Source organism: Salmo salar, chromosome 26, assembly GCF_965601325.2.
Source record: "Salmo salar chromosome 26, fSalSal1, whole genome shotgun sequence".
Classification (NCBI taxonomy): domain Eukaryota; kingdom Metazoa; phylum Chordata; class Actinopteri; order Salmoniformes; family Salmonidae; genus Salmo; species Salmo salar.
This window is the reverse complement of record NC_138316.1, coordinates 56,340,001-56,355,003: the sequence shown is the minus strand read 5'-3', so window position 1 is coordinate 56,355,003 and position 15,003 is coordinate 56,340,001. Positions and strand designations below refer to the sequence as shown.

The following is a 15,003-nucleotide window of genomic DNA, read 5'->3' as shown; positions in this document are numbered from 1 at the left end:
GCAACCAGTCCCCTCCCTCTTCCTGTAGGGTGCAACCAGTCCCCTCCCTCTTCCTGTAGGGTGCAACCAGTCCCCTCTCTCTTCCTGTAGGGTGCAACCAGTCCCTATATATATATATACTATATTGGTAGTGTTGCCATCCCCACTAACTAACAACAGGCTGGAACGGGGCCATTGTCTACTATATTGGTAGTGTTGCCATCCCCACTAACTAACAACAGGCTGGAACGGGGCCATTGTCTACTATATTGGTAGTGTTGCCATCCCCACTAACTAACAACAGGCTGGAACGGGGCCATTGTCTACTATATTGGTAGTGTTGCCATCCCCACTAACTAACAACAGGCTGGAACGGGGCCATTGTCTACTATATTGGTAGTGTTGCCATCCCCACTAACTAACAACAGGCTGGAACGGGGCCATTGTCTACTATATTGGTAGTATTACCAGCCCCTGTAACTAACAGTAGAAGCAGTAACTGAGTTGAGATTTTAATCAGATTAACTTCCATAATAGTTATTTATTATGAGGGAAATATGACTTCACGTGACGTTCCACCAAACAGCTGGGAATCAAAGAGAAAGTCTGATCATGTAAAGCTGATATAAATCACAGATCCTAAAACGAAAACAAATTATTCAGACTTTTACATCTGGCTTTTTCTTTTATAGTTTTATTATTTGACATTATTCAGAAAGAGAACATATCTGTACCTTACATAAAAACACGTTTCCTTTCCAAACAGACAGAAAGTTGGGTTGTAGAATCCCAGTAACTTTCCCCCAAAATTCCCAGATTTTCCAGAAATCATGATGGGAGGATTGCTGATGTTCTGTGAATATTCCAGCAGGGATTTCTGTAAAAACCGGATCATTTGATTAAAGCTACAGGGACAACCCAAAGACAGACGTCTGAAACCATCTGTGATCATCCTGGCAAGACGTTGGGTTGTATTCCGTGCACTCCATCTTTATATTGAAGGCTAAACAAGGGTCCCAAATGGCACCCTATTCACTATATAGTGCACTACTTTTAACCAGAGCCCTATGGCACCCTATTCCTTATATAGTGCACTACTTTAGACCAGAGCCCTATTGCACCCTATTCCCTATATAGTGCACTACTTTAGACCAGAGCCCTATGGAACCCTATTCCCTATATATAGTGCACTACTTTAGACCAGAGCCCTATTGCACCCTATTCCCTATATAGTGCACTACTTTAGACCAGAGCCCTATGGCACCCTATTCCCTATATAGTGCACTACTTTAGACCAGAGCCCTATGGCACCCTATTCCCTATATAGTGCACTACTTTAGACCAGAGCCCTATGGCACCCTATTCCCTATATAGTGCACTACTTTAGACCAGAGCCCTATGGCACCATATTCCCTATATAGTGCACTACTTTAGACCAGAGCCCTATTGCACCCTATTCCCTATATAGTGCACTACTTTAGACCAGAGCCCTATGGAACCCTATTCCCTATATAGTGCACTACTTTAGACCAGAGCCCATTGAGGGGTCCATATTGTGTTTATATTAAAGGATTTATTTCATTTAATAAGGAACTAAGTCATTATTAGATTAGATTATCTTGTATTATTTCTTACTCCAGACTCATCCGTTCACCTACTCTGCGTCTCACAAAGACACGGCGGTTAGAACCAAATGTTTCAAATTTGGACTCATCAGACCAAAAGGACAGATTTCCACCGGTCTAATGTCCAATTCTGTCCAATGTCCATTGCTTGTGTTTCTTGGCCCAAGAAAATCTATTATTTTTATTATTGGTGTCCTTTAGTAGTGGTTTCTTTGCAGTAATTCACCCATGAAGGCCTGATTCACACAGTCTCCTCTGAACAGTTGATGTTGAGATGTGTCTGTTACTTGAACTCTGTGAAGCATTTATTTAATAAGCTGCAATCTGAGGCTGGTAACTCTAATGAACTTATCCTCTGCAGCAGAGGTAACTCTGGGTCTTCCTTTCTTGTGGCGGTCCTCATGAGAGCCAGTTTCATTTAAGTGTATGATGGTTTTTGCGACTGCACTTTCAAAGTTCTTGACATTTTCTGGACGGACTGACCTTCATGATGGACTGTCGTTTCTCTTTGCTTATTTGGGCTGTTGTTGCCATAATATGGACTTGGTCTTTTACCAAATATGCCTATGTTCTGTACACCATCCCTAAGAAGGAAAGAAATTCCACAAATGTACTTTAAACAAGGCACACCTATTAATATTTTTTATCTCTCCAGGTGACTACCTCATGAAGCTGGTTGAGAGAATGCCAAGAGTGTGCAAAGCTGTCATCATGGCAAAGGGTGGCTACTTTGAAGAATCTGAAATATAAAATATATTTTTGATTTGTTTAACGTATTTTTGGTTACTACATGGTTCCATAAGTGTTCTCTGGTTTTTCAGGTATTAGTAACAAGTGGCTATTTTAAACGTTTAACCTCAACAACTGATCAACTGGCATCAGTCTCTGAATAGTCTCCAGTTCTTCTGGGACTATATAGTAACAATATTGTGTAGATTGATCAGTATAAACAACATATTGATTATTGATTATCAATTCATAGCAATCTTGGACCAGCAAATATGTTTAATAATGTGATCAATAGCATCACATCTAGAATGTATTGAGAGTATTGCAATGTGCCAAGCACATCAAGAGCTGTGTTTCCCCCCAATCTACACAGTATAACCTGGTTTCATCAGGGGCTGTGTTTCCCCCCAATCTACACAGTATAACCTGGTTTCATCAGGGGCTGTGTTTCCCCCCCAATCTACACAGTATAACCTGGTTTCATCAGGGGCTGTGTTTCCCCCCCAATCTACACAGTATAACCTGGTTTTATTAGGAGCTGTGTTTCCCCCCAATCTACACAGTATAACCTGGTTTCTCTTCTTCTCTGTATCCCTAGATTATATCCCTAAATGTAGTTCTTCTTCTCTGTGTACCTAGATTATATCACTAAATGTAGTTCTTTTCTGTATCCCTAGATTATATCCCTAAATGTAGTTCTTCTTCTCTGTGTACCTAGATTATATCCCTAAATGTAGTTCTTCTTCTCTGTGTACCTAGATTATATCCCTAAATGTAGTTCTTCTTCTCTGTATACCCAGATTATATCCCTAAATGTAGTTCTTCTTCTCTGTATACCCAGATTATATCCCTAAATGTAGTTCTTCTTCTCTGTATACCTAGATTATATCCCTACATGTAGGTTATCTTCCTATAATCCTCAACAGTTTGTAATAGAACACACAAAGCATTTACGAACAAGTTTTTCAACTTTAGAAAACAAAAAGTATAGTAAGAGTGTAATATTCTGCATGAGTAGTAAAATTCTATGTCATTCCGTACAGAGGATAGACAGTCTCCTTACACCTGCTCCTTTAAAAACACATTCAGATTCTATGTCATTCCATACAGAGGAAAGACAGACTCCATAGACCTGCTCCTTTAAAAACACATTCAGATTCTATGTCATTCCATACAGAGGAAAGACAGACTCCATAGACCTGCTCATTTAAAACCCATTCAGATTCTATGTCATTCCGTACAGAGGATAGACAGTCTCCTTACACCTGCTACTTTAAAAACACATTCAGATTCTATGTCATTCCATACAGAGGATAGACAGTCTCCTTACACCTGCTCATTTAAAACCCATTCAGAGACGATTACTCTGTAGCTCAAATCACTCTCCGTCATCACTGGTTAGGATAATGGTATGGTCTTCATTTAGTCCATCACATACCTACAGTATCTAACATAGAAATAGATTCCTTATTGTTATAGACAATCTTTAACCTACAGTATCTAACATAGAAACAGATTCCTTATTGTTATATATTTTTAGCAGGTCAGGAGCCAATCTGTAGCGAGCAGTGAGACCTTCCATGATGAGAGACCTTCCACTTCCTATTGCGTGTCAGTTTGGAGTGTTTGCGAGGACGTAGAGGGTTTGACGATGGGGCAACTTTGGCCTTACATTCAGCTGGTGAGAGGGACGTTGCATTGACATCGGAGGAGATGAAGACGGGTCTCAGCAGAAGTAGATCTCTCCGTCTATAGGAGGCTCTAGGTGCTGCGTATCTACGGAGACAAGCAGAGAAACAGACTACCAATCAATCCACTGTTGTATTTACACTGCCTAGTGAAAGTTTACACACCCCTTGTACAGTTTACACACCCCTTGTACAGTCTTCACATTTTGCTGCGCCAAAAAAATATATAAATAATAATTTGATTAAAACATTTGATTAAATTGGACTATATTTTCAAGTATTGTGTTGGCAGCATCATGTGTTGGTAGCCTTCCCTGTAGCTCAGTTGGTAGAGCATGGTGTTTGCAACACCAGGGTTGTGGGTTTGATTCCCACGGGGGGCCAGCACAGAATTTTTTTTAATGAAATTGTATGAAATGTATGCATTCACTACTGTAAGTCGCTCTGGATAAGAGCGTCTGCAAAAATGACTAAAATGTAAAATGTAATGTTATGGGTATGCTTGTCATCGGAAAAGACTAGGGAGTTTGTCAGGATCAGAAAAATATGAAGGGAGCAGTCTTCTGAAACCTAACTCTGGGATAGAGTTGCTGAGTGTTCCTGATGGGTCCAGACTCAGTCCTGCTTTAAATGTGCGTGAAAATCAGGGACAATGTCTGAATATTGCTATCCATCAATCGACTCCCAAATAAATGTACTAAGCTTGAGTAATAATGACAAAAACGATGTATAAATGTTTCCCTAAGAGTAACGGACAGATGGAGGAATCGTATTCAAATTGTTCCCAACGGCGATCACACCAAGTCATAACTCTCGGTGTGAAGACATGCGCAATAAAGACAACAAGAGTTTTTTTTATGTGTAATTAATATGGGAAACCCTCAGATCCCCAGGACATAAAGAAATGGCACTGTAGTAGAGTGGCCCAGGCAACAGACCCAACAACTGGACTGGATTGTGGTGTCAACACCATTTTAACTGTAGTGTAGTTATACCTGGAGACTGTCCTCCCTGTCTCAACACTGTAGTTATACCTGGAGACTGTCCTCCCTGTCTCAACACTGTAGTTATACCTGGAGACTGTCCTCCCTGTCTCAACACTGTAGTTATACCTGGAGACTGTCCTCCCTGTCTCAACACTGTAGTTATACCTGGTGACTGTCCTCCCTGTCTCAACACTGTAGTTATACCTGGAGACTGTCCTCCCTGTCTCAACACTGTAGTTATACCTGGAGACTGTCCTCCCTGTCTCAACACTGTAGTTATACCTGGAGACTGTCCTCCCTGTCTCAACACTGTAGTTATACCTGGTGACTGTCCTCCCTGTCTCAACACTGTAGTTATACCTGGTGACTGTCCTCCCTGTCTCAACACTGTAGTTATACCTGGAGACTGTCCTCCCTGTCTCAACACTGTAGTTATACCTGGAGACTGTCCTCCCTGTCTCAACACTGTAGTTATACCTGGTGACTGTCCTCCCTGTCTCAACACTGTAGTTATACCTGGTGACTGTCCTCCCTGTCTCAACACTGTAGTTATACCTGGAGACTGTCCTCCCTGTCTCAACACTGTAGTTATACCTGGAGACTGTCCTCCCTGTCTCAACACTGTAGTTATACCTGGAGACTGTCCTCCCTGTCTCAACACTGTAGTTATACCTGGAGACTGTCCTCCCTGTCTCAACACTGTAGTTATACCTGGTGACTGTCCTCCCTGTCTCAACACTGTAGTTATACCTGGAGACTGTCCTCCCTGTCTCAACACTGTAGTGTAGTTATACCTGGAGACTGTCCTCCCTGTCTCAACACTGTAGTTATACCTGGAGACTGTCCTCCCTGTCTCAACACTGTAGTTATACCTGGTGACTGTCCTCCCTGTCTCAACACTGTAGTTATACCTGGAGACTGTCCTCCCTGTCTCAACACTGTAGTTATACCTGGAGACTGTCCTCCCTGTCTCAACACTGTAGTTATACCTGGAGACTGTCCTCCCTGTCTCAACACTGTAGTGTAGTTATACCTGGAGACTGTCCTCCCTGTCTCAACACTGTAGTGTAGTTTACCTGGAGACTGTCCTCCCTGTCTCAACACTGTAGTTATACCTGGAGACTGTCCTCCCTGTCTCAACACTGTAGTTATACCTGGTGACTGTCCTCCCTGTCTCAACACTGTAGTTATACCTGGAGACTGTCCTCCCTGTCTCAACACTGTAGTTATACCTGGAGACTGTCCTCCCTGTCTCAACACTGTAGTGTAGTTATACCTGGAGACTGTCCTCCCTGTCTCAACACTGTAGTGTAGTTATACCTGGAGACTGTCCTCCCTGTCTCAACACTGTAGTTATACCTGGAGACTGTCCTCCCTGTCTCAACACTGTAGTTATACCTGGAGACTGTCCTCCCTGTCTCAACACTGTAGTTATACCTGGAGACTGTCCTCCCTGTCTCAACACTGTAGTTATACCTGGAGACTGTCCTCCCTGTCTCAACACTGTAGTTATACCTGGTGACTGTCCTCCCTGTCTCAACACTGTAGTTATACCTGGAGACTGTCCTCCCTGTCTCAACACTGTAGTTATACCTGGAGACTGTCCTCCCTGTCTCAACACTGTAGTTATACCTGGGCTGTCCCCCTGCTCACCTGGTACCGGAGCTGTCCTCCCTGTCTCAACACTGTAGTTATACCTGGTGACTGTCCTCCCTGTCTCAACACTGTAGTTATACCTGGAGACTGTCCTCCCTGTCTCAACACTGTAGTTATACCTGGAGACTGTCCTCCCTGTCTCAACACTGTAGTGTAGTTATACCTGGAGACTGTCCTCCCTGTCTCAACACTGTAGTTATACCTGGTGACTGTCCTCCCTGTCTCAACACTGTAGTTATACCTGGAGACTGTCCTCCCTGTCTCAACACTGTAGTTATACCTGGATGGACTGTCCTCCCTGTCTCAACACTGTAGTGTAGTTATACCTGGAGACTGTCCTCCCTGTCTCAACACTGTAGTTATACCTGGAGACTGTCCTCCCTGTCTCAACACTGTAGTTATACCTGGAGACTGTCCTCCCTGTCTCAACACTGTAGTTATACCTGGAGACTGTCCTCCCTGTCTCAACACTGTAGTTATACCTGGTGGCTGTCCTCCCTGTCTCAACACTGTAGTGTAGTTATACCTGGAGACTGTCCTCCCTGTCTCAACACTGTAGTTATACCTGGAGACTGTCCTCCCTGTCTCAACACTGTAGTTATACCTGGAGACTGTCCTCCCTGTCTCAACACTGTAGTTATACCTGGAGACTGTCCTCCCTGTCTCAACACTGTAGTTATACCTGGAGACTGTCCTCCCTGTCTCAACACTGTAGTTATACCTGGAGACTGTCCTCCCTGTCTCAACACTGTAGTTATACCTGGAGACTGTCCTCCCTGTCTCAACACTGTAGTGTAGTTATACCTGGAGACTGTCCTCCCTGTCTCAACACTGTAGTTATACCTGGAGACTGTCCTCCCTGTCTCAACACTGTAGTTATACCTGGAGACTGTCCTCCCTGTCTCAACACTGTAGTTATACCTGGAGACTGTCCTCCCTGTCTCAACACTGTAGTTATACCTGGTGACTGTCCTCCCTGTCTCAACACTGTAGTTATACCTGGTGACTGTCCTCCCTGTCTCAACACTGTAGTTATACCTGGAGACTGTCCTCCCTGTCTCAACACTGTAGTGTAGTTATACCTGGTGACTGTCCTCCCTGTCTCAACACTGTAGTTATACCTGGAGACTGTCCTCCCTGTCTCAACACTGTAGTTATACCTGGAGACTGTCCTCCCTGTCTCAACACTGTAGTTATACCTGGTGACTGTCCTCCCTGTCTCAACACTGTAGTTATACCTGGAGACTGTCCTCCCTGTCTCAACACTGTAGTGTAGTTATACCTGGAGACTGTCCTCCCTGTCTCAACACTGGTACCGGGCTGTCCCCCGCCACCGTGTATACCTGGAGACTGTCCTCCCTGTCTCAACACTGTAGTTATACCTGGAGACTGTCCTCCCTGTCTCAACACTGTAGTTATACCTGGAGACTGTCCTCCCTGTCTCAACACTGTAGTGTAGTTATACCTGGAGACTGTCCTCCCTGTCTCAACACTGTAGTTATACCTGGAGACTGTCCTCCCTGTCTCAACACTGTAGTTATACCTGGAGACTGTCCTCCCTGTCTCAACACTGTAGTTATACCTGGAGACTGTCCTCCCTGTCTCAACACTGTAGTTATACCTGGTGACTGTCCTCCCTGTCTCAACACTGTAGTTATACCTGGAGACTGTCCTCCCTGTCTCAACACTGTAGTTATACCTGGAGACTGTCCTCCCTGTCTCAACACTGTAGTTATACCTGGAGACTGTCCTCCCTGTCTCAACACTGTAGTTATACCTGGAGACTGTCCTCCCTGTCTCAACACTGTAGTTATACCTGGAGACTGTCCTCCCTGTCTCAACACTGTAGTTATACCTGGAGACTGTCCTCCCTGTCTCAACACTGTAGTTATACCTGGTGACTGTCCTCCCTGTCTCAACACTGTAGTGTAGTTATACCTGGAGACTGTCCTCCCTGTCTCAACACTGTAGTTATACCTGGGCTGTCCTCCCTGTCTCAACACTGTAGTTATACCTGGGACTGTCCTCCCTGTCTCAACACTGTAGTGTAGTTATACCTGGTGACTGTCCTCCCTGTCTCAACACTGTAGTTATACCTGGTGACTGTCCTCCCTGTCTCAACACTGTAGTTATACCTGGAGACTGTCCTCCCTGTCTCAACACTGTAGTTATACCTGGAGACTGTCCTCCCTGTCTCAACACTGTAGTTATACCTGGAGACTGTCCTCCCTGTCTCAACACTGTAGTTATACCTGGAGACTGTCCTCCCTGTCTCAACACTGTAGTTATACCTGGAGACTGTCCTCCCTGTCTCAACACTGTAGTTATACCTGGAGACTGTCCTCCCTGTCTCAACACTGTAGTTATACCTGGTGACTGTCCTCCCTGTCTCAACACTGTAGTTATACCTGGAGACTGTCCTCCCTGTCTCAACACTGTAGTTATACCTGGAGACTGTCCTCCCTGTCTCAACACTGTAGTGTAGTTATACCTGGTGACTGTCCTCCCTGTCTCAACACTGTAGTTATACCTGGAGACTGTCCTCCCTGTCTCAACACTGTAGTTATACCTGGAGACTGTCCTCCCTGTCTCAACACTGTAGTTATACCTGGAGACTGTCCTCCCTGTCTCAACACTGTAGTGTAGTTATACCTGGAGACTGTCCTCCCTGTCTCAACACTGTAGTGTAGTTATACCTGGTGACTGTCCTCCCTGTCTCAACACTGTAGTTATACCTGGTGGCTGTCCTCCCTGTCTCAACACTGTAGTTATACCTGGAGACTGTCCTCCCTGTCTCAACACTGTAGTTATACCTGGAGACTGTCCTCCCTGTCTCAACACTGTAGTTATACCTGGAGACTGTCCTCCCTGTCTCAACACTGTAGTGTAGTTATACCTGGAGACTGTCCTCCCTGTCTCAACACTGTAGTTATACCTGGTGACTGTCCTCCCTGTCTCAACACTGTAGTTATACCTGGAGACTGTCCTCCCTGTCTCAACACTGTAGTTATACCTGGAGACTGTCCTCCCTGTCTCAACACTGTAGTTATACCTGGTGACTGTCCTCCCTGTCTCAACACTGTAGTTATACCTGGAGACTGTCCTCCCTGTCTCAACACTGTAGTTATACCTGGAGACTGTCCTCCCTGTCTCAACACTGTAGTTATACCTGGTGACTGTCCTCCCTGTCTCAACACTGTAGTTATACCTGGTGACTGTCCTCCCTGTCTCAACACTGTAGTTATACCTGGAGACTGTCCTCCCTGTCTCAACACTGTAGTTATACCTGGAGACTGTCCTCCCTGTCTCAACACTGTAGTTATACCTGGAGACTGTCCTCCCTGTCTCAACACTGTAGTTATACCTGGAGACTGTCCTCCCTGTCTCAACACTGTAGTTATACCTGGAGACTGTCCTCCCTGTCTCAACACTGTAGTTATACCTGGAGACTGTCCTCCCTGTCTCAACACTGTAGTTATACCTGGTGACTGTCCTCCCTGTCTCAACACTGTAGTGTAGTTATACCTGGAGACTGTCCTCCCTGTCTCAACACTGTAGTTATACCTGGAGACTGTCCTCCCTGTCTCAACACTGTAGTTATACCTGGAGACTGTCCTCCCTGTCTCAACACTGTAGTGTAGTTATACCTGGAGACTGTCCTCCCTGTCTCAACACTGTAGTTATACCTGGAGACTGTCCTCCCTGTCTCAACACTGTAGTTATACCTGGTGGCTGCGTATCTTGTTCCTTCTTCTTCTTCTTCTTGTCCTTCTTGTTCCTGTCTTTAGCCAGTTGCAGCAGTCTGTTCGGTATCTGGTTCTGACTGTCTCCACTAGGGGCCTTTAGGGCCGGGTCCTCAGAGAAAAGGTTTAGGCTCTTCCCTTTTGACGAGGTCAGGGAGTCTTTCCTGGGAGAGGAGGAGAGCTCAGTGGGGTCCGTTGGATCTTTGTCCAGGGAGGTAGAGGAGGAGAAGTGTGGGGAGTCGTCTGAGGAGGAGGAGGGAGTTCTCTGTATCCACCTCTGTTGAAGATGACAGGAGGAGCGGTTATGAATATGAATATGATATTACATTATATTAAACATTATTATGATGTTGTCTGAGTCGGTACAGCCACCGGGTTTCTTCACGCGTCGTGCCAACGGAAACAGACATCTCCCTGGTAAGAAGAAGGGCGGGGATGTATGCTTCATGATTAACGACACATGGTGTAATCATAACAACATACAGGAACTCAAATCCTTTTGTTCACCTAACCTAGAATTCCAAACAATCAAATGCCGACCACATTATCTCACAAGAGAATTATCTTCGATCATAGTCACAGTCGTGTATATCACCCCCAAGCAGATACCTCGACGGCCCTCAAGGAAATTCGCTGGAAACTAAACTAAAAACCATATATCCTGAGGCTGCATTTATTGTAGCTGGAGATTTTAACAAAGCTAATTTGAGAACAAGGCTACCTAAATTATATCAGCACATTGACTGTAGCGCGCGGGCAATACACTGGACCGCTGCTACACTAACTTCAACGACACATGCAAGGGCCTCCCCCGCCCTCCCTTCGGCAAATTCAACCACGACTCCATCTTGCTCCTACCGTCCTATAGGCAGAAACTCAAACAGGATGTACCCGTGACTAGAACCATTCAATGCGGGTCTGACCAATCGGAATCCACACTTCAAGATTTTGGGGTGGCAGGTAGCCTAGTGGTTAAAGCATTGGGCAAGTAACCAAAAGGTTGCTAGATCGAATCCCCGAGCTGAAAAGGTAAAAATCTGTATTTCTGCCCCTGAACAAGGCAGTTAACCCACTGTTCCTAGGCCGTCATTGTAAATAAGAATTTTTTTCTTATCTGACTTGTCTAGTTAAATAAAGGTTAACTTTTTAGTGACAGGGGGCAGTATTCGGATGAATGACGTGCCCAAATTAAAACAGCCTAATACTCGGGCTCAGAATGTAGGATATGAATATTATTAGTAGATTTGGATAGAAAACACTGACATTTCTAAAACTGTTTGAATGATATCTGTGAGTATAAGAGAACTCATATGGCAGGCAAAAACCTGAGAAAAATCCAACCAGGAAGTGGGAAATCTGAGAATTGTAGTTCTTCTTTTGAATCCCTACCGAAACTACAGTGTCTGTGGGGTCACGTTGCACTTCCTAAGGCTTCCATTGGCTGTCAACAGCCTTTAGAAACTTGTTTCCTCCTTCTCCTGTTACTGGTCAGAGAATAGTAGCTCAGTCAAGAAGTGGACTGCCTAAGGACAAAGGACTTGGTTATGCGCGAGCCCGCGAGGGCGCCGTTCCTTCTTTTTCTTCTTGAATGAATACGCAATTGTTGGAATATTATCGCATTTTTATGTTAAAAAGACCCTAAGGATGGATTTGTAAACAACGTTTGACATGTTTCTACGACCGTTAATGGAACATTTTGACTTTTCGTGTCCTGTTTACGCTCGCGCATTATGCCTTTGGATAGTGATCTGAACGCACAAACAAAACGGAGATATTTGGACATAAATATGGAGTATTTTGAACAAAACTGACATTTCTTGTGGAAGTAGGAGTCCTGGGAGTGCATTCTGACGAAGACCAGCAAAGGTAAGTTAATATTTATAATACTAATTCTGAGTTTAGTTGACCCCAGAACTTGGCGGGTATCTGTATAGCTTGCTTTGATGGCTGAGCTATGTACTCAGAATATTGAAAAATGTGCTTTCTCCGTAAAGCTATTATAAAATCTGACACAGCGGTTGCATTAAGGAGAAGTATATCTATAATTCTTTCAATAACTGTTGTAAATTTTATCAACGTTTATGATGAGTATTTTTGTAAATTGATGTGCTCATTCACCGGAAGTTTTGGTGGGAATACATTTTCTGAACATCACGCGCCAATGTAAAAAAATGTTTTTTTTTAATATAAATATGAACTTTATCGAGCAAAACATACATGTATTTTGTAACATGAAGTCCTATGAGTGCCATCTGATGAAGATCATCAAAGGTTAGTGAATATTTTAGCTGTACTATTGGTTTTTGTGATGCATCTCCTTGCATGGAAAATGGCTGTGTGGTTTTTCTTGTGAAGTTTATGACCTAACATAATCTAATTTTATGCTTTCGCCGTAAAGCCTTTTTGAAATCGGACAATGACAAAGTTTATCTTTAAAATGGTGTAAAATAGTTGATTGTTTGAGAAAATGAAATTATGAGATTTTTGCTGTTTTATTTCGCACCATGCTATTTCACTGGCTGTTGAATAGTGTGTCCCGCAGGTGGGACGGTAGCGTCCCACGTAGCCCATACTAGTTAACCTGTTGGGGATAGGGGGCAGTATTTGCTCGGCCGGATAAAAAACATACCCGATTTAATCTGATTACTACTCCTGCCCAGTAACTAGAATATGCATATAATTGCTGATTTGGATAGAAAATGCCCTAAAGTTTCTAAAACTGTTTGAATGGTGTCTGTGAGTATAACAGAACTCATTTGGCAGGCCAAAACCTGAGAAGATTCCAAACAGGAAGCGCTCTCTCTGACTATTTCTTGCCCTTCTTGATCATCTCTAACCAAAACAGAGGATCTCTGGCATAACGTGACATTTTCTAACGCTCCCATAGGCTCTCAGAAGGCGCCAGAACGTTGAATGGTGACTTTTCAGGCCATGGCTGAAAAACAGTAGCGCATTTGGATAGTGGTCGATCAGAGAACAATGAGACTGGGGCGCGTGCACGAGCAGACACCATGTTTTTATTTTTTCGTCTTTGAACGAAAACAGGGTTTCCCGGTCGGAATATTATCGCTTTTTACGAGAAAAATTGCATAAAAATTGATTTTAAACAGCGTTTGACATGCTTCGAAGTACGGTAATGGAATATTTTTAATTTTTTTGTCACGAAACACGCCGGGCGCGTCACCTTTCTTTACCCTTCGGATAGTGTCTTGAACGCACGAACAAAAAACCGCTATTTGGATATAACTATGGATTATTTGGAACCAAACCAACATTTGTTATTGAAGTAGAAGTCCTGGGAGTGCATCCTGACGAAGAACAGCAAAGGTAATCCAATTTTTCTAATAGTAAATCTGAGTTTGGTGAGTACCACACTTGGTGGGTGTCAAAATAGCTAGCCTGTGATGGCCGGGCTATCTACTCAGAATATTGCAAAATGTGCTTTCACCGAAAAGCTGTTTTAAAATCGGACACCGCGATTGCATAAAGGAGTTCTGTATCTATAATTCTTAAAATAATTGTTATGTTTTTTGTGAACGTTTATCGTGAGTAATTTAGTAAATTCATCGGAAGTGTTCGGTGGGAATGCTAGTCACATGCTAGTCACATGCTAATGTAAAAAGCTGGTTTTTGATATAAATATGAACTTGATTGAACAAAACATGCATGTATTGTATAACATAATGTCCTAGGAGTGTCATCTGGTGAAGATCATCAAAGGTTAGTGCTGCATTTAGCTGTGGTTTGGGTTTATGTGACATTATATGCTAGCTTGAAAAATGGGTGTCTGATTATTTCTGGCTGGCTGTAAAATAGTCATATGTTTGAGAAATTGAAGTAATAGCATTTCTAAGGTATTTGAATATCGCGCCACGGGATTCCACTGGCTGTTGAGTAGGTGGGACGCAAGCATCCCACTGGCCCAGAGAGGTTAAATAAAAAAATAATTAAACAAGCGAAATGTCGGTATAGGGACTAAATGGAGTCGCAATTCAACGGCTCAGACACGAGACGTATGTGGCAGGGTCTACAGGCAATTACGGACTACAGAAAGAAAACCAGCCACGTCACGGACACCGAAGTCTTGCTCCAGACAAACTAAACACCTTCTTTGCTTTGAGGATAATACAGCGCCACCGACGCGCCGTTACCAAGGTCTGCGGGCCTCCCCTCTCCTTCTCCATGACCAACGTGAGTAAGACATTTAAACGTGTTAACCCTCACAAGGCTGCAGGCCTAGACGGCATCCCTAGACGCATCCTCAGAGCAGACAAGCTTACTTGTGCGTTTACGGGCATATTCAATCTCTCCCTATCCCAGTCTGCTGTCCCCAAATGCTTCAAGATGCCCACCACTGTTCCTGTACCCAAGAAGGCAAAGATAACTGAACTAAATGACTATCGTCCCGTAGCACTCACTTCTGTTGTGCTTTGAGAGACTAGTCAAGGATCAAATCACCTCCACCCTACCTGACACCCTAGACCCACTTCAGTTTGCATACCGCCCCAACAGGTCCATAGACGATCCAATCGCCATCACACTGCACACTGCCCTAACCCATCTGGACAAGAGGAATACCTATGTAAGAATGGTGTTC

General features: G+C 43.9%; 1 protein-coding gene across 2 annotated transcripts in view; it reads right to left on the bottom strand.

Moving 5' to 3' along the window:
* Positions 1-653: 653 nt before the first annotated feature.
* Positions 654-15,003, bottom strand: part of akap13a (A-kinase anchoring protein 13a) — a 121,602-nt gene continuing 107,252 nt past the window's right edge. For both annotated transcript variants that reach the window (XM_045708528.2, XM_045708529.2), the window contains exons 22-23: positions 10,389-10,683; positions 654-4,109 (exon numbers count right to left, since the gene is read on the bottom strand). In XM_045708528.2, the coding sequence (XP_045564484.2) occupies positions 4,060-4,109; positions 10,389-10,683 (345 nt within the window). In that variant the 3' untranslated portion in view covers positions 654-4,059. The remainder of the gene's footprint in view (positions 4,110-10,388; positions 10,684-15,003) is intronic.